The 21,805-nt window shown below is 38.8% G+C and overlaps 1 protein-coding gene across 1 annotated transcript in view; it reads left to right on the top strand.

Annotated features, from left to right (window-relative positions):
* LOC111869886 (zinc finger protein 91) overlaps positions 1 to 21,530 on the top strand; it is a 24,967-nt gene extending 3,437 nt beyond the window's left edge. The window contains exons 2-5 of the mRNA XM_023861736.2: positions 8,296 to 8,707; positions 10,168 to 10,417; positions 13,706 to 13,982; positions 18,918 to 21,530. Coding sequence (XP_023717504.1) covers positions 8,296 to 8,707; positions 10,168 to 10,417; positions 13,706 to 13,982; positions 18,918 to 21,048 — 3,070 coding nt within the window. The 3' untranslated portion in view covers positions 21,049 to 21,530. The remainder of the gene's footprint in view (positions 1 to 8,295; positions 8,708 to 10,167; positions 10,418 to 13,705; positions 13,983 to 18,917) is intronic.
* Positions 21,531 to 21,805: the final 275 nt, after the last annotated feature.

Genomic DNA, 21,805 nt, shown 5'->3' with positions numbered 1-21,805 from the left:
TGCCTGACAAACCGTCGCTCAACTGCAACAGTTTGGATGGAACATCATCACCCATCCACCCTATAGTCCGGACTTGGTGCCCAGTGACTACCATCTCTTTCCAAAGTTGAAAGAACATTTGTCTGGAAAGCGCTTCAATAACGACGATGAGGTGAAAGCTGAGGTTCGAAGTTTCCTGAACAGCATGGAGGTGAACTGGTATGACATGGGCATACAAAAACTGCCACTGCGCCTACAAAAATGCATCGACCGAAATGGCGATTATGTAGAGAAATGAGTACATGTTCAAGATTCAACTGATGTATCCAAAATTGAAAATAAATGTTTATTTTATATTTTCAAACATAGGAGACCTTACTTTTGGAATTACCCTCGTACATCAAAATACAGTGAAACTTTGATTCTGCAATCTCAGATTTTACGTTTTTCACGAGTTTACACACTTTTTGCATTGTTCGGCATAGTATTCATAACATAAATGTTAAAATGTGACAGATTTTATGTTTCCTCAACTTTATGCTTTTTCCTGAATTTGTACTTCATTTTTCTAGTGCTGGATATGAAAATTTACACAAATTACATTTTGTAGCTTAATTCTCATAATATCTTATCTGATGCAATAGAACTCCTTCCTTGTTAGCAGTCGCAACTTGTTCCATCTGAAAATAAAAATTGTCATATGTTGGAGTGACTGTAGATGGAGTTCAGATTGGTAATTGGGTTTATTGCATATTTACAGATTGTAACTGCAAGTAATTATAACATTGTTGCTAATTGATGCACTACTCTTCTCACTAAAGCACGTACTAAGTCTTCTCAGTTTTTTTTCCTCATTAGTCGTTTCCTGGTAACGGATCGTAACGGCGTCCTCTGCTCACATCCTTACTGGCTGGCAAATGACTGACTGAATTCAAGTCAAAGTCAAAGTTATGTTAAGATCAACGGTCAGTCAGCCAGCCAGCCTGTCTTGGAATAAAGCACCCATCTGGGGCTTAGGACCAGATCTTTATTACTGTCAGACAGTTGCAGGTTTGTTGATGTGGGTCGCTGTCTATGATGAGAGGATGGGTCTATCATTTGCCAGAGTCACAGTCAGCAGTAATAAGTCTGTTGTTAATATGTACAGTTTATATTTTACATGTCATTAAATGTGTGTGTATATACAGCATATACAGTGCCCCTGTCAGTCCAGGCTCAGTACAGCAGATCATGTCCTATCGTTAGTAGCTCATGCTATGACAGCAGTCTAGTCACTTGAACAGTCATATGCATGACCACCACCAAGTTTAAGCCTCATATAACTGACTGCAACCAAACTTATCCCACCTATAACACCTCAGCTCAGACCACATCAAAGAAACTGCTCATTTTGGTTCAATCATTCCCTGGGAACATGTTCGTTTGTGAAACTGTTGATCAGCAGTGGCTCTTGTATATTTGCTTATCTCACAGTCATTGCCCAGCACTGGGTCTACGTGCTACGGTATCAATTGGCTAATATATGGCTGGAAATGATTCTTGCCCATACAGTGTGTCTTCACTGCAGCCTAGCACGTGAGGGGATTTTTCCGCCTCCATGGTCCATAATAGATATTACAGTAACAGTTCGCAAATTTAGGCAGCCTATGAGTGATGCATTAGTGTCGCAGTAAAACCTTACAACAAGAGCAACACCAGAATGGACACACCACAACTGAGAATCCAGTTCCCCCATGTGACCGATGCTTCTATCCACACATCAAAATTCAGCCAAGTGACAGCTCACGTGTGCTAGGCCAGCTTTGAACCTGATGGGTGTTAGTATAACAGTAACCCAGTGAGCATATTTTCTCTCTCCCTTGCCTGACAAATACCAAAAGAGAACCATTACAACACAGTGTGGGAACATCCCACATACTATCACGCTGTTTCGCTGATCAACGGACAACACTCACTCCTAAGTCAATAGCACATTGCCACATATTGCTGTCGACGCTCATATTTATTCAGTACTCCATATCCAACACACCTGTAAAACATCACATGCGCTAACCAATCACATTGCTTCCAACGCTCGCATTTATACTGCGCTCGCTGTCTAGCCCACATTCAGATCATCACATGCACTAGCCAATCAGCACTCACAATCGCAACTGCAAGTTTCGCTCCTCCATCAAGCATGGTATAAAAGGCGGAGCCCAAAACTCGCAATCATCAGTGACCACATCAGCCAGTCAGCCATCACACTTAGTCCAGAGTCATCGGTTCTTCACTGCATCAGGGACGGCTGCCTCGGCTCTCCGGTGGTCATGCCCAATACACCGGGCAACTGGCTCAGCTGCCACAAGTCTCCAGTGACCACGCTCTGCGGCCAGTCAACCGACATAATTGCCGCAAGTCTCCAGCGACCAGGCAACTGACGTAGTTGCCACAAGTCTCCAGCAACCTCACCTTGCTACTTGCCGCAACTCTCCAGCGCACGAATGTACAACAAACTGCCCTTTTCAGGGCCCACAGACTTTCAGAAATGGTTGTCTATTGGAGTATCGATAAATTCCACAGCAGTGACCATTGTGTCTTCATAAGTATTTAACAAGTGCACCCAGGTTCAGTTATTCAATTTTCATATCCCCATATGACCTCCCAAATTTTATTATAGACTAAGACAAATTTCACAGCAAGAAGATGGAATGTGAATAATAAAGGAAAACCAAAATCACTTAGTAAGTGATAAAAGCATTTGAAAACCAGACACACAGCACAATGCATGACAGGAGAGAATACAACCCACCACCTTAAACACACATGCACATTAAGAGAACATATATATATTGTCGCGTATTGGGCGTATATCGCAACAAATAACTTCACACCGTATTTGATATAGCGAATTTTATTTCACATTCGCACTTACAATCACCCAAATTACAGATTTACGATTATTGCTATCTGCAGTATCACAATTAGTACACTCCAAATGCCAGAATACAACTGACTACTTGCTGGCTAACTCGGAACTAACTCGGAGGTAGCTCGAGGACTGACTCGGAGGTAGCTCCAGGACTCACTGACTGACTGTGAATAGCCTTCGCTGCTCCTTATGTAGCCTTGATCGGACAATTGTTGTCTGGTGCCGTGTTGCTAGCCACGCTGTCCGGAGTTGTTGACTGCTGCCTAGCAACTGTGATATCCCTCGGTGACGTCACCGCTGTTGATTCGCTTTGCATAGCTTCAAGGTTGCGGGAACTCGGCTAACGTCGGCTCCGCTCGTGACGTCACCGCGCATTGCATAGCTACCAGGATGCGGGATGATTACTCGCCTATTACGCGAGCGCTATGTTACTGCTACCTATTGTGGAGAACCGTTAAATTGAAAAAAATTCATGTAGCATGGACCTTTCTCCAAGCAGTAGAAGTCTTTGAAATGTACTTCACTGCAAGTACTGGAATCTGCATTTGCTGCATAGTTCAAGCAATCATGTAAGAGTAATTCTTCCCTAGTCAACACCCACTTCAAGGAGAAGGGCTTACACATCTCTGCTAATCTGAAAATAGCTAGCTTTTCTGCTTCCAGTGGGTGAATGAAGAGGCTTACAGAAATCCATCAGGTGAGAGCAGGAATGTTGATTCAGAAACTGTAGAAGCCTGGAAAAATTACCAACTATTGCAAGAAGTTGAATGTTATGCCCTCTGTGACATTAAATAATGTTGATGAGATAGGTCACTATTTTTCAGCCCACAACCTAGGAAAACCCTCACTTTCTGGTGACACTTTTACCGTAGTGGTACAGAACCTAAACAGTGGGTTACTGTGTTCCTCATGCTCAGTGAAGATGGTAGTGATAAACTACCACTCCAGTAATAGGAAAATATAGTAGCCCATGTTGCTTCAAGAATGTCAAGAGACTGACTACCAAATATGAATGTAATTCATGTTCCTGGATGACTGCCAAACTATATCAGTGATACTTCACACAACTAGTTAGAAAACGGGGTTAAAAAGTCTCAAAATGTAGCTTTTATCAGTTTGCTGCTAATCTGAAGAACATTACATTTTTCAGCAACATCAGAGTTCTGTTTTTCCCAGCTAACTATATGAGCCAGCCACAGCCTTTATATTTGAGAACCATCCATGAATTCAATTGCCATTACAGAAAGCAGCTGATTTCAAAGACTGCAACCATGCTAGATGTTGCACAGATGAAGCTGGATCTGTTGCCTGCAATGCACTTAATAGCAGAACCCTGGAGGTTACTAACATCCAGTACAATCAAGAACTGCTTTGTGAAATGTAGTTTCTCAATTGATTATGTGAGCAGCAATGATGACAGTGCAATGAAACTCACTGAAAGTGAAGAGGATGACTGGCTCAGTTTACAGCCTCTTGGAATGCAGTTTGAGGACTAACCAACATGCAACTGTGTGGAGTCCACACCATCAACCAGGTGTTAGATCAACATTTGACTAGAACTGGAAGCAGATAGAAAGCACGTACATCAATTTGATACCAAGCACAGTATTATTGTAATGTGTAGTGAAGCTGAGAATGAATTATACAGACAGAGCTGGAGAACAAAAGAAACAAAAGACTGGTTGGAGAAATAGTGTAACTAGGTATGTACTGTATTTGCCAGCACTTCCAGGCAAATCCTGGGATAGTGCCTTGAAATAGGCCATGTCTACTTCTTTCCACATCCTTTCCATTCACCAGAAATAATCGCCATCTCTTCTTACCAAAGTTACATGCACACAGCAGTTGATAAAGCACTATAAAGTAAACCAAGAACTGTATTTTCATTTACATTTACAAGTTGTGACAATTGAATTCATGGAATGGCCCTGTGAAAGCAAAATTTACTTATCTGTGCACTAGTGGCTGCTGTCGCTTTCAAAATACTCTCCTTGTGAAGCTGTACACTTCGTAAGACGATGGTGCCACTGCCGGAAACAGTCTTGAAAATCGTTATTCACAGTTCCTCGCAGTAACATCACATTTCATTGGATGTCAGGAATTTCAGCAAATTGTTTTCTCTTCAGGGCATTTTTTAATTTTGGAAAGAGCCAAAAGTCGCAGGTAGCTAAGTCAGACGAATAAGGTGGATGGTCCATTTTTGTAATGGATTTCTTAGCCAGGAACTCGCAGACTCCTAATGCAACATGCGAAAGGTATTGTCATGGTGCAGAATCCACTTGTCATGCCAGAATTCGGGTCTTTTCCTCCAAACAGATTGCTTTAACCTTGTCAGCACTTTAAATTACACCTTTGATTCGCCCTTTGTCCTTGTGCAATGAATTCATAGTGAACTATCCTCTTGTGATCAAAGAAACACACAAGCACGGTCTTAAGCTGCAAGCGAAACATGTGAATTCTGTGTTTTCCACAGCATGCTCTATGGCCTTTTGTTTCCAGGTCATATTGAAAACACGTTCATCACCAGTAATGACCCATTCAAACATCTCTACATTGTGTAAAAGATCAGATAAAATGTTAAACCGATGTTGTTTCTGTTTATCTGTCAAGATTCGAGATCTTTGAGCAAATTTTTCTCATTCTTAAATCATCCGTAATGATCTGTTCCACTGTTTCCCTATTCATATTCAATTCTTCTGCTATTTGTCTCACACCTAATTTTCGACCTGAGCGCACCAATGTTCATACTCTGTCCACATTTGCATCTGTCCTTTGCGTATTTGCTGCCCACTTCTTAGGTCATCTTGCACATCTTCTCACCCTTCCTTAAACAGCCTGTGCCATTCGAAAACACTATTTCTTCATAGCATATTCAGCATAAGCCACTGTTAATAGTTCTAACTAATCTCCACAGAAAACTTGATGTTTACCCACTGCTGCAGATTTTTATCACTCATTTTTCTGCCAACAGTATACCAGGGACATGTACTACTTGCTCTGCTGCTAGGGAGGGGACAACTCATTTGATCTGTGGCTCATGTAAACGCAAATTGGAACATGTCCAAACGTGCTTGGGTACATGAGTTTGCCTGACTCAACACCCCAGCGATATGCTGTGACGATTCCGGGAATTAAATTGTCGCACCTTGTATATTTACATTGTTGGTGTTCAAACATATATATTTTAATGATTTGCCAAAGTTTTGGCATAAAGAAGACCACAGCTTTCTTTATGTTTCAACATTCTTATTTCCCTGATTTTACATTTGTTTTAGGCAGCCTCTTAAAAAGCATAAAATCTATAGTGAAATGCAGGCTTATCTAGAGCTACAAACAAAGAACACACTGGACACTGTCACAATATAATAAAGGTTTACCCATCAATTCCACAACATAACAGATGTGCTTCTTCAATTTATACTCCCAATGCACTCTCTCAGTTCAATCGAAAAGTTCCCTGACTAGGTCAAGAAAGAAACTTTGGCCTCATTTACTCACTTTTGGCTGCCATCACCTTCAAAATAGTATATTTGGAACACATACAGCGATTTCATCGTTTATTTCTGCCCTTCAGAAACACTGCAGAGTTCGTTTTGCTTACTGCTGTTGAGTGCCGTTTGCGATTCCCTTTGAATGTCAGACATTGTTTCAAAACATCATGAGCTGCAGTTTCATTTTCAGTGTGGGAAACAAAGCGAAATCACAGGTGGCTAAGTCCTGCAAGTAGGGAGGATGGGGAATGATAATCATGTTAGTCACAAACTCTGCAGTTCTCAGGGACGTGTGGGCAGGCGCATTGTCTTGATGAAGGAGCCAGTTGTGGTTGCTCCAAAGTTCGGTCTTTCTCGTTGCACATTTTCTCAAAACGTCGCAGTAAAAGTCAAAGTTGTCATAGTGTTAGGAGCAACAAATTCACACTGGACAGTCCACATTGAAAAACAATGAGCGTGCTGTTTGTTGAACTCCACACCTGCCTCACCCTTTTTGCTCTTGGTGATCGTGGGCTCTTCCACTGCGACGATTGTTGCTTTGTTTCTGGATCATAACCGTAAATCAAACTTTTGTCACCTGTTATGATCCTAGAGATAAAAGTTGGGTCCTTGTTAACCTTCTTTCATAGCTCAAGACACAGGTTTATGCTCCTCTGCTTTTGACCATTTGTCAAGAGTCAGGGGAGCAAATTTGCAGCAATGCAGTGCATATTTAAATTTTCTGTTAAGATCTCCTGGAGAACTCTACAACTGAGCCCAACGGTGTCTACAAACTCATGGATTGTTCTGCGACAGTCTTCATGGATGAGTTTTCGAGTTTTTTCAACATTTTCTGTCTCCCTGAATGTTCATCATCTTCAGCTGACACTTGACCGGCCTTGAAACATAAATGTCATTCCAAAACCGCTGTCCGACTTAAATGATGTCCTCCAAGAACCTCACAAACACTTCAAGGGTTTCAGTAGTGGATTTACCGACCTTCACGCAAAGCTTGATGCGGACGCATTGCTCTATTTTGCCATACATCACAGACAAAATGAAACACGCAGTCCAAAAAGCACTCATGTAAAAACAATGCATGTTCACAGTGCGGTGTTATGTGGCAGACTGATGCAATAGGCTAGATGAAGTGTGATCTTGGCCTCCTCTTTCATCTTTTTCACGGAGGCAGATACAACAGTAACAGCCCGGGAACTTTCTGAAGTAATATCAAGACTTCACACAAGAGTGCAACACTTTATAGTAATGGAATCAAGAGTTTCCACCGAACTTCTATTGAAGAGGATTTAGTGGAACTGATAGATCCCACCAGCTATGAAAGGACTATGAAAATTATATAACATTTCTCAAAGGATATTATGCTGGAAATAAATGTATTGTATGTAATAAAATAGTTTTAATTTCATGCATCCTGTTGTGTTATAATATAAAATTTCTTTATTAAAACTCTCACAACACAACAATATTAATGTAGGCAGTGACCTTAATAATGTTGTGTTGTGACGATTTTAATAAAGAAATTGTATAATAAAATAGAGTTTGTGATGTCTACAGCATAAGGTATATGAAGTCAAATATCTGAATGGTAGTTAAAATTGTAGTTACCAAGTAAATGTAGTTCTGCAATAAATTAGTACTCTGAATTAATATAGAACCTAAATGTTTTTATGTATACAATGTGCATCCACATATTTTAAAATATTACACTGTTATTTAAGCTGAATGAGGATGCAGTACTCTTCCTTGAGTGACCTCACTAAAATTTAGCTTAGAACTTGTGACTTCTATTTTTTTTAATAAAATCGAACATTTCATTTGTGAGCAAAGTTCTTGTAGTTGGTGACATTCATTTTAAGGGACTTCATATTAATGTGTCTTCATATATCATAATTTCCCCTGTTATTGTTCTGGCAGATTTCTTCTGGAGTCCAGCTTATTGCGGCACATAGAACGTCGTAGTGTTAGAATCTCTTATGGCTGTCGTACATGTGCACGTACTGTGTTGTTCTACAATCGCTGTGCTTTGTTGGCTCACTTGCGTGGACACTTTGTTGAGCAACGTGACGATGCCGCATCAGAAAGTATTAATATCTCAGAAGAGAGGATAACTTATGGATCATTTGCTCTCAGAAGTAATGAAGACAGTGAGAAGAATGATGATATGGAACTGGAATCAGATGCTGTATCTCTGTCACCTCTCCCAAAAAATAAGATTCTTCTTGGTCCGTTTATCCCAATGGCTGTGGACGATTGTGGGCGTCTTATTCACGAAGGAAGCAGTCAGAAACAAAAGTCACAAGCTTCAGCTCTAATTGTAAATAATCAGGTTAGGCATTTTAAAGGGTCTTACAAAATAATTTTTGCACAGAAAATACTGTATACATCGACGCTATAGTGCCATGGTAGTAATGTCATGTAAGGGGTACATTACATATAACTGAGGTTAGTCCATTGTCATAGGATTACTTTTAATAAATTCTAATGACCAGTATTTGAATTAAATTTTTGTAATTTCAGTGTTATTAGGGTTGTGTAAGTTAATAAGAAACCCCAACTTATGCTTATAATGACATAAGTCAGTTTTAGGATCTATGCTTAGGAAGCATTACAATGCTGAGTTCTAACAATGCAACTACTAAAGAATGGCACATGCCTTGTATATGCTAAGAATCTTGCCTGTCTGTGAAAGAAGTGTACCGTAAAGACATATGTAGGGGATGTGAAGCAACTAACAACTTAATACTAGATGGAATTGACAGCCTCATGCTGTTCTCTTTTGTCCTTGATATGCACTGGATAGGAGTCTATCAAGGTGTCATATATTCTGGATGTAATAGTAAAAAGAAAAATGCCAACACCTCTGCTGTATATAAACCCCCACTGTCTAGTGTATAGTCAACTGTTGCTGCTTACATAGCATCATTTATTTTACATATAGGTAGTGACTCCCCCCCCTCACAACTGGTGTGCTCACCAGCAAGCGATTGATGCATTCCAGAAAACTTGTCAGAGGTGCCATGTATAATGGTACATTGTACCCTTGAGCATAAGAGTATTAAGTAACTTGTTTTTGGAAATAAAACTATGTATATTGGAATGGAGGGTATCTGGCGACATCCCAGTAGTTCTGTATGTGTGTTATGGCAGGCTTAATAATGCTGTCTAGAGGTTTATTTATTCATGTAACTCAGGATTCATAAAATGAAAGAGTAAAATTTCAGTTGTCCTGTGAACTTCAGTTTTGTTTTAGTTTACTTGGGTATGTGATAAATAAACATTGTACCTAGCTTTATGCACATGAAGTTCCTGGATTAATCCTTTAATGAATATGCATATTCACATATGCGTAAGTATGCATGGACAGAACAGAGTATGCATACATGTGTACATCCTCTGATTTTACTTTGTGTAGACTGTTGTTACAGTTATTTTATTTAAAGAAAATCATCATATGCTGTTGTATTTGATTCATTAGTAAACCTGATTTGAGTTCATATGCTCTTTGATTTGTTCATTTATGAAATAAATAATGTAAACAATAGGGGCTGTCAGTCTGTATCATTGAAAGTGTGATGAAAGGCATTAATGTTTCTGCTGATAAAGTTTTAAGCATATGTGTACCAAATTTCATTTTCTAATTTTCTTTATTGAAATTGTAGGAAAGAGAACTTCATTGAAGTCTGGCATATAGTATGAAAACTTACAAATCACAGGGTTACACTGGAATTAGTATAATTTATTCAAACAAAAAACAGGCTTTCCATACTTGCATTCTTTTCCACATAGGTGGCATCACATGAAAATGAGTCAAAGGAAGTGAGTTCCAGTGATAATAATAACTTACCAGAAAACAAAAATAATGTTCATCAAAACCAAGTGGTTGATAAGAATACACACCAGCAGTTACCGGTCAGTGGTGGAAAGAATGTATCATTAAATACTAAAGACAATAATCAGCAATCTGATGATGTACTGCTGAGGCAGGTGCCTGATGTATCAACAACAGATAACTCGACTCCTGACGGTGAACTACCAGGTGAGTTATACTTTGCAGTACATATATTAAAGAGGATGGTGGTGTGATAGATACCATTAAAAGATATATGACTATTCCAGGGCATTATTGCAATGCAAATCTTGGTATGGCATGAAATTGTCTGCAGGCTTGATAATTCATGATTTCTTGATTTATAATTACAAGGTTCTATCGGAAAGTTCCCGGACTGTTGTTATTGTAACTGCCTCAGTGAAATATGAGAGGGAAGGCCAAGGTCACACACAAGCCTATTGCATCAGTCTGCCTGTGACACCATGCTGTGAACTCACATTGTTTTTACAGGAGTGCTTTTTGGACTTGGTGTTTTGTCTTGTTTTGTTCGTGATGGATGGCAAAGTTGAAGAACGTATCTGCATCAAGTTTCGCATGAAGCTCAGTAAATCTGCTACCGAAGCCTTTGAAATGCTACGTGAAGCTTTTGAATAGCATTCACATTTCAAGGCTGGTCGAGTGTCAGCTGAAGATGATGAATGTTCAGGGTGGCGACAAAGTACCAGCAAAATGACAGAAAATGCTGAAAAATTTTGAGAACTCGTCCATGAAGACCATCGCTGAACATTCCATGAACTCGCAGACACCATGGATATCAGTTATGGAGTTTACCAGGAGATCTTAACAGAAAATATGAATATGGTCCACGTTGCTGCAAAGTTTTTTTCCTCGACTCTTGAGAAATGATCAAAAGCAGCGGCTTGTAAACCTGTGTCTTGAGCTGCGAGAGAAGACTAACAAGGACCCAACTTTTATCTCTAGAATCATAATGGGTGACAAAAGTTGGATTTATGGTTATGATCCCAAAACAAAGTAACAGTCATCACAGTGGAAGAGCCCACAATCACCAAGGACAAAAAAGGCGTGGGAGGTGTGGAGTTCAACAAAGAGGATGCTCATTGTTTTTATGACATGAAGGGGATTGTTCACTGAATTTGTTCCTCCTAACACTACAGTCAACTCTGACTTTTACTTTGATGTTTTGAGACGCTTGAGAGAAAGTGTGCGACGAAAAAGACCGGAACTTTGGCACAACCACAGCTGGCTCCTTCATCATGACAATGCATCTAACCACATCCTGAAAACCGCAGAGTTTGTGACTAACAACAACATGGTTATCTATCCAATCCTCCCTACTTGCTGGACTTGACCACCTGTGATTTTGCTTTGTTTCCCTACTTGAAAATGAAACTGAAGGCACAACATTTTGAAAGAATACCTGACATCCAAAGGGAATCGCTTATGGTACTCAGCATTAGTATGGAAAATGACTTCCACTGTGCTTTTGAAGTGTGGAAGATGGAATCACTGTATTACATTCCCAAGGAGATGGCATCCAAAACTGAGTAAGTTAAGCCAGCATTTATCTTTTTACCTAGTCTGGGAACTTTCCGATAGCTTCACTGTTTATCTGTTTAAACATTTGAAATTAATACTTCAACTTAAAATTAATGTAATCTGCTTTTGGTAGAGGCATTTCCACCATATTGAATAGGGTGGTTTTACTATGATAATTTTGTCACAAAAACCTTGTTTCTGAATGTGGATCTGGCATTTAGGCAGAAACTGTATGGGTTATGGATATCTTTGTTACTGGTTTGACACTTGTGAAAGTTCCCCATTATAGAGCAGTGCAGTCTTACTGTTTAAACCTAATTGATCACATTACAATAGGTCTTAATATGTGTTAAAAAGGAAACTTCTGTTCTTATTACATTGTAAACTTCCATTGCTAACCTGAACATTTGAGATTTTAATGTGTAGTAGCTCTCTTTTAGCAGAAAATTTGATAAAAATTGATTATTACATTATATGAATATTAGTTTGCTTGGCTATTTTATGAATTTGAATACTGGAAGTTTATTTGTTGAATATTTTTTGTGATTATAGATATTAGGTTACATGGTTAATTTAAATGTTCTCTATTTATAAGTTGCTATTAAATTGAACCAGTTGAAAATAAGTACCCACCATTAGTTCTCACTTTGACAGACATTACTTGGAGGTTAGGAATATTTTTCTAGAAAACTAATATATTTTTAATGTTGTATTTTAGCGTCCTGTTGCACTGATTCACGTCCGTGATGTGTATGTATTGACTGTCTTCTAGTGCACACAGTCTCACGTGTCACTTCACTACATGTTTCGACATCACTGTGCCATCCTCGGGTATGTTATTTACATTAAACTATTGCACTGCTCACCATCATATGTCGATTATAAAATGATTTAAAATGTATATTCGTCACGTCATCATCATCAGTTATCTGTCAAGACGACAGGTCCACAGTCTCCTCCGAAACAATTCCTCCACCTAATGCGATCTAGAGCTTTCTCCTTCAAATGACAGTATCCTCTTCTGTCCCCAAGGTCATCCAGCATCTTCTTACGTCTTCTTCCTTGTCTTCTTATGACTTCTATCCACCCCTCTATCTTTCCTTCGATAACTTCTTTTAGAAGGCAGTTTCTGCATAAAACATGACCAATCCAATTAGCCTTCCGTTTTCTTATTTCATGTAGGATATTCCTCTGCTCACTGACTCTAATTAACACTTCTTCATTTCTCACATAATCGGTCCAACTGATCTTCTCCATCCTTCTCCAACACCACATTTCGAAACTTTCCAGATGTTTCTGATCTACTGCCCTAAGTGTCCATGTTTCAGCCCCATACAGAGCTATGCTCCAAATGTAGCATTTCACTAGTTTCTTCCTCAAATTTAAGTCCAATTTGCTGGTAAAAAGATTCTTCTTCTTGCTAAATGCAGCTTTTGCCATGGCAATCCTGGATTTAATTTCACTAGTACACCTTCCATCATCTGTTAACAAGCTACCCAAATATTTAAAACATTTCACATTCTCCAGTTGTTTTTGGTTTATCTTTATTGTGACTGGGGTTGGTTGTCTCGAAAACTATAATATACGTCGTATTTTCAAACTCGCATATATCAGTCTTCCACTACGGGAGGACACATCACAAGATGCAGTATACACAAAATATAGGAAGAACGACTCCCATAGTGGAAGATTGATATAATACGCAAGTTTGAAAATATGACGTATAAGATGATAAATCTTAACAAAATTTTATTATAGTACATGATGAATATACATTTTAAGTCATTTTATAAACAACCTGAGGATGGCACAGTGATGCCGAAACATGTAGTGAAGTGACAAGTGAGATTGTGTGCACTAGAAGATGGTCAATACATACACATCATGGACTAATATATTTTTGTTATTACAATTACTTAAGTATATTTCGTTTTATAGGTTCCATGGAATGTAAGGAGTGTGGTACTGTGCCACAAACTGGAGATATGAAGGATCATTTCCTGTGTTCAAATTTGCCAGTTGATTTGCAGTTCAAATGTAAAACATGTAACCTCATCTTGCCATCACCCTGTAGTTTCTCAGCTCATCAACGCATCCACAGACAAATGAAGCCATATATCTGCCCAGAATGCAGTCACGAGTTTGATCTCTGGTCTGCCTTGTCTGTACACTTGCTCTACACCTGCTTCCATATGTTCAAGTCAGTCCGCCATAGGTGAGATAATCATATGTTCACTACCGTTCTACTTTTTCAGAATGATCCATGATGTTTCTGAGCATTCTGAGTAAACTGACTGGCAGAAGACTGGATAACTAGATTTTAATTCATGACATAGAAGTATTTTTCTCTTCTCCCCCCCCCCCCTTGTAATTTCATGACACCCACATTCACAAATTAGCATGAAGATTGTCGCACTTCCAGAGATGACTGCCATGCACATCAGGCATGCCCATACGCATAGAACCTGCTTCTTCTGTCTGCAGAATGTTATATAAAAAGAGTTCATGGGATTATACCAGTAACACACAAAATCTTGTAACAATATAAACCTCGGTAGGAATTCTGACTCTGACTTGAAACATTTTTGTGATAAGTGTTTAATTAAATATGAGGATAATAATTTGTGGTTCTTTGCATTAATATTTGTTAGTTTCATCAAGGGCAGAATTTTATTAGAATTTTCATATGAGTTGTGCAATTATTGTATTTTTAATCACTTGTTCTTAATGAATGACTTAACACATTGACTACCACACTGAATTTTAAAGTTTGTTCTTCTCAGGCCAGAACTGGTATTTCATTTTAGATCATTTGTAAATAATTTGTTTATATTTTATTTTACAAAATATCAATAATGATGTTTAATTGTTTCTTGCATCCTGTTGTGTATTTAATTAATATTAGAGTCAATTTTACCGACCACACAACATATTTTTATTATTATTACACTACATGTTTCGACCTCAAGAGGTCATCCTCAGGTGTACGAACACAGCTGTATAATTACACGCAATGACATTCGTCTTTTCACTTATTTTAACTTATGTTTTGTGAAAGGAACTTGATATATTATTGAGCGTGGGCCTGAATAAGATACAGGATCGAATAAGTGAGAAGACGAATGTGATTGCGTGTAATTATACAGCTGTGTTCGTACACCTGAGGATGACCTCTTGAGGTCGAAACATGTAGTGTAATAATAATAAAAATATGTTGTGTGGTCGGTAAAATTGACTCTAATATTAATAATGATGTTATTGGGGGCAATTTTCTTAGCATACTTTCCTTATTTTGAAAAATAAAAAGAGGCTAGTGAGATCGCCTTGCTGTGTGTCTATATGTGTATGTACTTTATCAATGATAGACAACAGCTTGGTAAACATGTGCCTGCAGCAAGGAGTACATACACAATAGAAAATTTTTTAGGTCCATCATTTTCTATGCTGTCTGTGTCATATCAAAGGAAGTTCTGTATGTGTATTCCCCATTCTATCCCCCATAATTGATAGTCATTGGCTAGATAAACACGTTCCTGCAGCAATTAAGAATTGTTGGACATGTCATTTTCTATGCAATCTATGTCATATCAAAGGAAAGTAGGCAGTTGGTTCTTTCCAGAACATCTTGTTATTAGAGCAGGCACCAGTGACTGTTGTTGTGTGAGCACAACTTCTCAACATAATTTCAATCCAGATTTCCTGGATTTTGTCAAATTTTGCCCTGCTTTCAGTGATATTAGCTGTAGGTGAGCAAGTGTTTCATAAACACTGTTTTAACAATGGGACTGCAGTATGAATGTTATCACAAGCCTTTAATGTTACTACAACTAATTCTTAGTGAACTTAGTGCTGGAGACAGTTGTTTTATTTTGTTTGTGTCGATGCACTACACAAATTAAGGTAAATGTCTGTTATATAATTCTGGTACACCGGGCGGGGTGTTGTACTCGGTAGAGCAGTTGCCATGCTGCGATCTGTTGAGACTCATCCCCTCGCTTGGAGGATTCCCCCCTCGTTGGTGGCTCCACCTAATCGTGGTGAGGGGGTTTGAGTATGCCAAGGACCCTGAGAGCTATACCAGCGGTAGCGTAGCTACTGGCAGGGCCTCCCTTGCTGGACAGGTCAAAGGGTAGGCATCAGACGAAGAGAGACACCAAAAACTGATGCCGGAAGCAGCGTCATCAGCAGCGACTTGAAGCACAGAGTAAATAATGCTCGAGATGGTTCAAGTTCGTATAGCAACAGGCGTGACCAGAGTGGTTTGAACGCCTATTGTACTGCGATGTGGAAAGCAAATGGAAAAACTACCACATTATCAATTTTCCTGGATAGTCTCTTTCCAAAACCAGAGATACCATGTATGCGAGATGTTTCATTTGAAGGAGAAAGCTCTAGATCGCATCAAGTGGAGGAACTGTTTTGGAAGAGACTGTGGACCTGTCGTCTTGACAGATTACTGATGAATGAATGAATTGTATATTTTTCTTATAAAAATATATACAGCCATTATTATCCATGTGGCTACTTCTGAACTTCCTGTTCTGCTTTGGAAATGTCTGGGATATTGGAAAGTGATTACAGAACCAGTGACTCCATGAAAGGTCCCATTTATCTGCCATCTATTTCTGATAATCCAGATTGATCTGGTGGTGCTAAGATCATTCCACCTTGTCCTGATGCCATGGAATCCTCCAGATCATACATATTTCAAGGTTCAAAAATGCAGAGGCTGAATTTATCAAATAAATCATGATTCATTCCAACAAGATTATTTAATGGTGAAAAATTTTCATCATCTGACATTTCATATGTGTCCACTTCATGGCCTTTTACTTCAAATACAGGACCATTCCCATGTATGACTGGCAAAGTAAAGACACCTAAGACACTGAAAATGTGCCAGTGTTTGATTCATGGGTCTCCAGAGAACGAAAGAAAACAGCGGGATACCTAATGCATATATCACTGGACATTCTAGAGGATATGGCAAACCTTGTACTCGTATATCAGTTCCACCACAGAGTGCAGCTCAGCCACTAAAAGATGTCAGCAGTGGAGTACAAGAGCCACCTGAAATGGCCTTGATTGATGGATGGGCTCTGCCTGAAGGTAATCAGCCCAAGCATATTTTACAGGAGTTCTTGGTATTGATCCTGGAGTAGCTGCTGTGTTGGCTGATAGAATGCCCTATGGTCATGTATAAGTTGCTCGATGAGTCAAGACATCACGCAACATAGAGTGCATTCATGGCAGCCACCTACAAAATAGAGTTGAGCAGATTTGTAGGGCTCCTTGCATGGATTGGCTTGGTGCAGTTCCCTATTACTACAGATTACTGGAGCAAAGGATCTTAGGTGGAAAGGAAGAGGCTTTAGATGCTATTGGTATGAATTAGTTTCAGCTTCTGTTACAGATGAGCGGACACGCGGTAGTATAGTTGGTTGAGGCACTGCTACAAGCTGGAAGGTCGCAGGATCAAATCCCGATGAGGTGGATTTTTTCAGTTTACCTAATCATTCCAGCTGTGCTATGGCCCTGGGGTTGACTCAGCCTCTAACAGAAATGAGCACCAGGAATATTTCGGGAGGTGGGGGTAAAGGGCAGCCATCACTTAAGGCTGACAACCTCACCGCCATCTGTGAGCCAATTGTCTAGAAAATGTGGGAGCCTCAACATCTCTCAACCCTATGGGCCTCCACAGCTTGTTACAGATGTGGCACTTTTGCAGTAGTGAAGAATGTCCACTGTATGAAAATTCATGTGTTAATTGATATGCATATATAAAATTTTCAAGGAATGGTCAACCCTGAGAAGACTATTGATGAAAACAGTTGTGCCCTTCTTATGGCAACTACTGGTGAAACAGTGCATTCCTGTGAAACACACACACGTATATATATATATATATATATGGCATAAAGATTATATACTGGCAGGATGGCAGATGCTGGAGCATGTAACCCCACAAAAGTGGTGTTGCAACTTTCAGATTTCCTACTTGCATGTGGAGGGACAGCAGTAACACAAGTACAGGACTTAACAGCATTCATCATGGTCATGATATACATCTTAGCATGCTACATACAGGCAGGAAGGAAATTCATATGAAGTCATCAATGCAAAATTGCGAAAGGGTGAATTGGCAGCAGGGGAATTATGACACTGAAATGGCATGATACATACTCGTACATGTCACACTCCTCAGCATTTGGCATTCAAATGAAACAGTCTGAGTCACCAGGTGCAGTGAAACAGTAATCAAACCACAAGGCTACAGATAAAACTCTGGCAAATCTTCAATTGTTCTCATAGATCAGTTACGTAGCTGTTCAACAAGTCTCTGATTATCAGTGAGATGTACAGGAAATTACAAGTGCAAACTCCATTTACAAAAAGAAAACAAGAGAGGAGGATATTTCTATTACAAAATTCAAGGAAGAAATTGCCGGGGAGTGCTAAATCATGAGAATGTTGAAAAAGACCCAGATGAAAACAGAACATGAAGTCTGGATTCGGATACTTTCAAGAAGGTGGAAACATCCAGTCAGATCGGAAATAATGCAAAAGACGCATTAAAAAGAAGAGTAAGGTTCACAGAGTAACCAGTTGTTGTGAAGATTGTGTTGACCATCCACACTGTTGTTTAGATTGCTTCAGTACAGTTTATTACAAGTACAGACATCGTTTGAAACGTGTGTAAAGCAGATGTTTTAAACTTGTAATGTTTTGTAAGATTTCAGGTGTAATGTTTTGGAGGTAAAATGCAATATCTGTACTGAAACCTCCTTTTGATTATCTTTTTCATACCAAGTAATTTGGAATTAAAGGAACTAATTGAAATAATTGTCTTCTAACCTCAATGTAAAATAATAAATATGTTTTTAAGCAAACAGGAGATTGAATTATGAATCAGTGTTCACATTCCTTGCATTGGTATTGGGATCAAGTAAATAATATTAATAATTATACAATAAAGGCATTCTGATACATATTGTATTTTTGCTCAAAGATTTAAACAAATCCCAGAAACCAGTGCTTGCATGAGATGTCTGCAGGAATACAGCCAAACATAAACATATTCTCCCACAAACAGTATGTTGAACATGTCAGAATATGAAAACAAGCTGAGTTTACTTTATTAATGTTACAGGTGTATCCGGTGCAAGTGCCTCTTTCCTACAGCAGTTAGTCTGGAGGTACATCTCCTTACACAGCATGTGAAAGCTGTGTATAAGTGTAATGCATGTCCCATTGCTTGCTTCAGTATGAAGGCATTACATGATCATAAGGTCAGTACACATGAAAACCCAACGTTTGTGACATATACATACCAGCAGTGTCAGCTTTGTCCTAACCGAGTCATACCAAAGTCTCGGCTCCTGACCCATATAAATGAACACTCGAAAGAAAAATCTGTTCGTATGTATGTATATCAGTGCAGTGACTGCAGTTTCTTTGTGCAGAAGAAAAGTGATTTTGCATCACACAGGGCTGTGTGTTCTCGGAGTGGCAAAGTGAAATTTGCAGCGGTTCCCTCAGCCCTATCTCCTAATAAGGTTCTAGCTTCACATAAGATTAAGATCCATCCAGACAAAGAGGCCAACAACCCTCTTAAAGTAGTTTACACTGTTCCTCAGAATCAAATGCAGTTAGTTGTCCTTCCAAAATCTGCTGTGGAATCTGTGAAGAGAGCAGTGCTGCCTCAGCCAAAGCTAAAGAAACTTATACGTAAACTTGATGCAACACCACAAAAGATTAAGAACACTGGGGCTCCAGCAAAAAATGCCACACCCATGGAGGGGGAAGAAGTACAGAAAGACCTGAATGACAAAGAAGAAAATAAATATGTGTACCTGAGTGAAAGTAAATGTGAAAGTATGGCAGAAGAAACTGAAGCAGTACTTTCTGAAGTATCAGATTGCACAGTTGTCAAGATTCCTGTGATCTTGGATAACATGGACAGTACCAGTCCTGATAATTCATCCTTCACTCCTAGAAAGTCTATACATTTTTTAAACTTGTGTTCAAATTGCAGAGAACAGCTGATTCTCTTTTCAAACGGCATAGGTGCAGCAAAGGTTCCAGAATTTTGTGCAGAATGTGCTAAAAAAAATTCATTTCTGAAGATAAATAGAACGCTTGAATCAACTTCTAAAATTAAAGCTAGCGATGAAACTGTTTCAGCTAACAATTCAGTTTTTAAAAGGAGTGCCAACAGTATCGCTTTGAATGGTCCCACCAATATTAAAAAATTGAAAACATCATCGAATGTTTCATTGGAAAATAAATATCGGTGCCATATTTGTAAAATGCTGATATCTATGGACTGGCTTAAAATACAGGAACATTTTGCATCTAATCATCCCAATTTCAAGCTGTTGGTGCTGTCGCCCAAGATAAATAAGTTAAAGCTGAAACATACAAATTTAAGAGTGCCATTTCTGAGTAAAGATCAGCGTATGTACCCCAAAATCAGGTATGTGAAGAAAGGAGCAACAGCATCAAATTCTAGTAATGTGACTAAAGTAAATGGGAATGCTGTTCATGATGATGATGATGATGATGACAATGACAATAAAGACCATCAGTTTCATGAAAATTGTGTTGAGAAGGAATCTAACAATTCAGGTAATGAAAAGAGAGATAACTCTCATGAAAATTTAGGATATTATGAAAATGCATATTACCTTAAGAAGGAACGTGATATACCTATAGACTATGATTTAGTCCCTTCTAAAATTAAGCGAAAGAAGAAATCTTCACAGAAAGCATCAGATAGGGCTGATAAGGAAGTAGGAGCTAATACGCCCTTCAGTAGTGGACAGGTTGTTCCAGTCCTTCAGCAAGTCCCTTCATCAGGCCACAAATATGAATGTTCCAAGTGTCATTATGCAGATTCATGTGCCGAGTCTTTTCATGAACATATCAAATTACACCATAGTGATGAAAGTGCATTTCAGTGTATGGAATGTGGCATGTGTTTTGTTGCAAAACCATCATTGGAAAAGCACTTGTTTATTAGCCACCGTATAAAGAATGCTGAAGCTTATTTGCAGAACAATAATTGTTGCGTTAGTCCAGCAAAAGGTGAAGAAATGGAAGATACCTCAATACATAAAGAAAGCTCACCTCCGCTAGAAGACTTCTCGCCTGACCTTGTTGAAAACCAATGTCGTGTTTGTCGAAAAATCTTTGATACATCATTTCAGCTAAGCAAGCACTTTCGTACACATGGTATGGCATTCTTACTCATGAAAAAACATGGAAATAAAGGGCCATGAAGTATTTGTCTGTGCTTATGACAGTACCTGCTCTTGTGTTTGTGTGTGGCTTGGGCAAAAGAAGAGATTTTTTTTTCTTACACTCTTACATTACTTTGCACAGTGTCTGATTATCTGGGATATTTAGACTATATTATGAGTAGGTTCACTTAAAATTCAGTGAAGTTATCTTTAGAAGCAGATTAATCTCACATACATAATGTGGTGGTTTAAAACTGATGCTGGTTGAACAATATTACCTGATCGGTAAGGTGTGCTATGTGTTCAAATAGTTATCCGTGTTAATATTTTAATTTCTGTGAAATGTTGAGATGTGACATGAGTTTATGTTATCACTGAGAAAACACATTAAGTCATGGGTATGTAGTGTGAAGTCAGACTACTTTGTAAATATAGTATATGTTCTGTTATTATTCCTGATCAGTAGCATTGTTGTAGATTAGCCATATCTCAAAGAATAAAGAAAAGTGTTGCCAATGATATGTAAGATGCTTATAACTGAGTTTTTTATTACCTTGCAGCTATTTTAAAAGCATCATTTCTCGGTTGCGTGACGGTCAGTAATGACCATACGAATATTAGATAAGAGAAAGAGTAAACGCTTTACAAAATTAACTGATCGATTATACAAATACCTGTCATCAGACATCATCTTTAGACAGATCAGTATATCCGGTAGTTGGTGAACTTAGGCAGGATCTTCCAGTAAGTTAATATTCATTTATTACTACACCCATCCCCCATTTCTGAAATGGCT

Source organism: Cryptotermes secundus, unplaced genomic scaffold (genome assembly GCF_002891405.2).
Source record: "Cryptotermes secundus unplaced genomic scaffold, Csec_1.0 scaffold544, whole genome shotgun sequence".
NCBI lineage: Eukaryota > Metazoa > Arthropoda > Insecta > Blattodea > Kalotermitidae > Cryptotermes > Cryptotermes secundus.
Note: the sequence above shows the minus strand (reverse complement) of the source record. Positions and strands in the feature narration are given on the sequence as shown.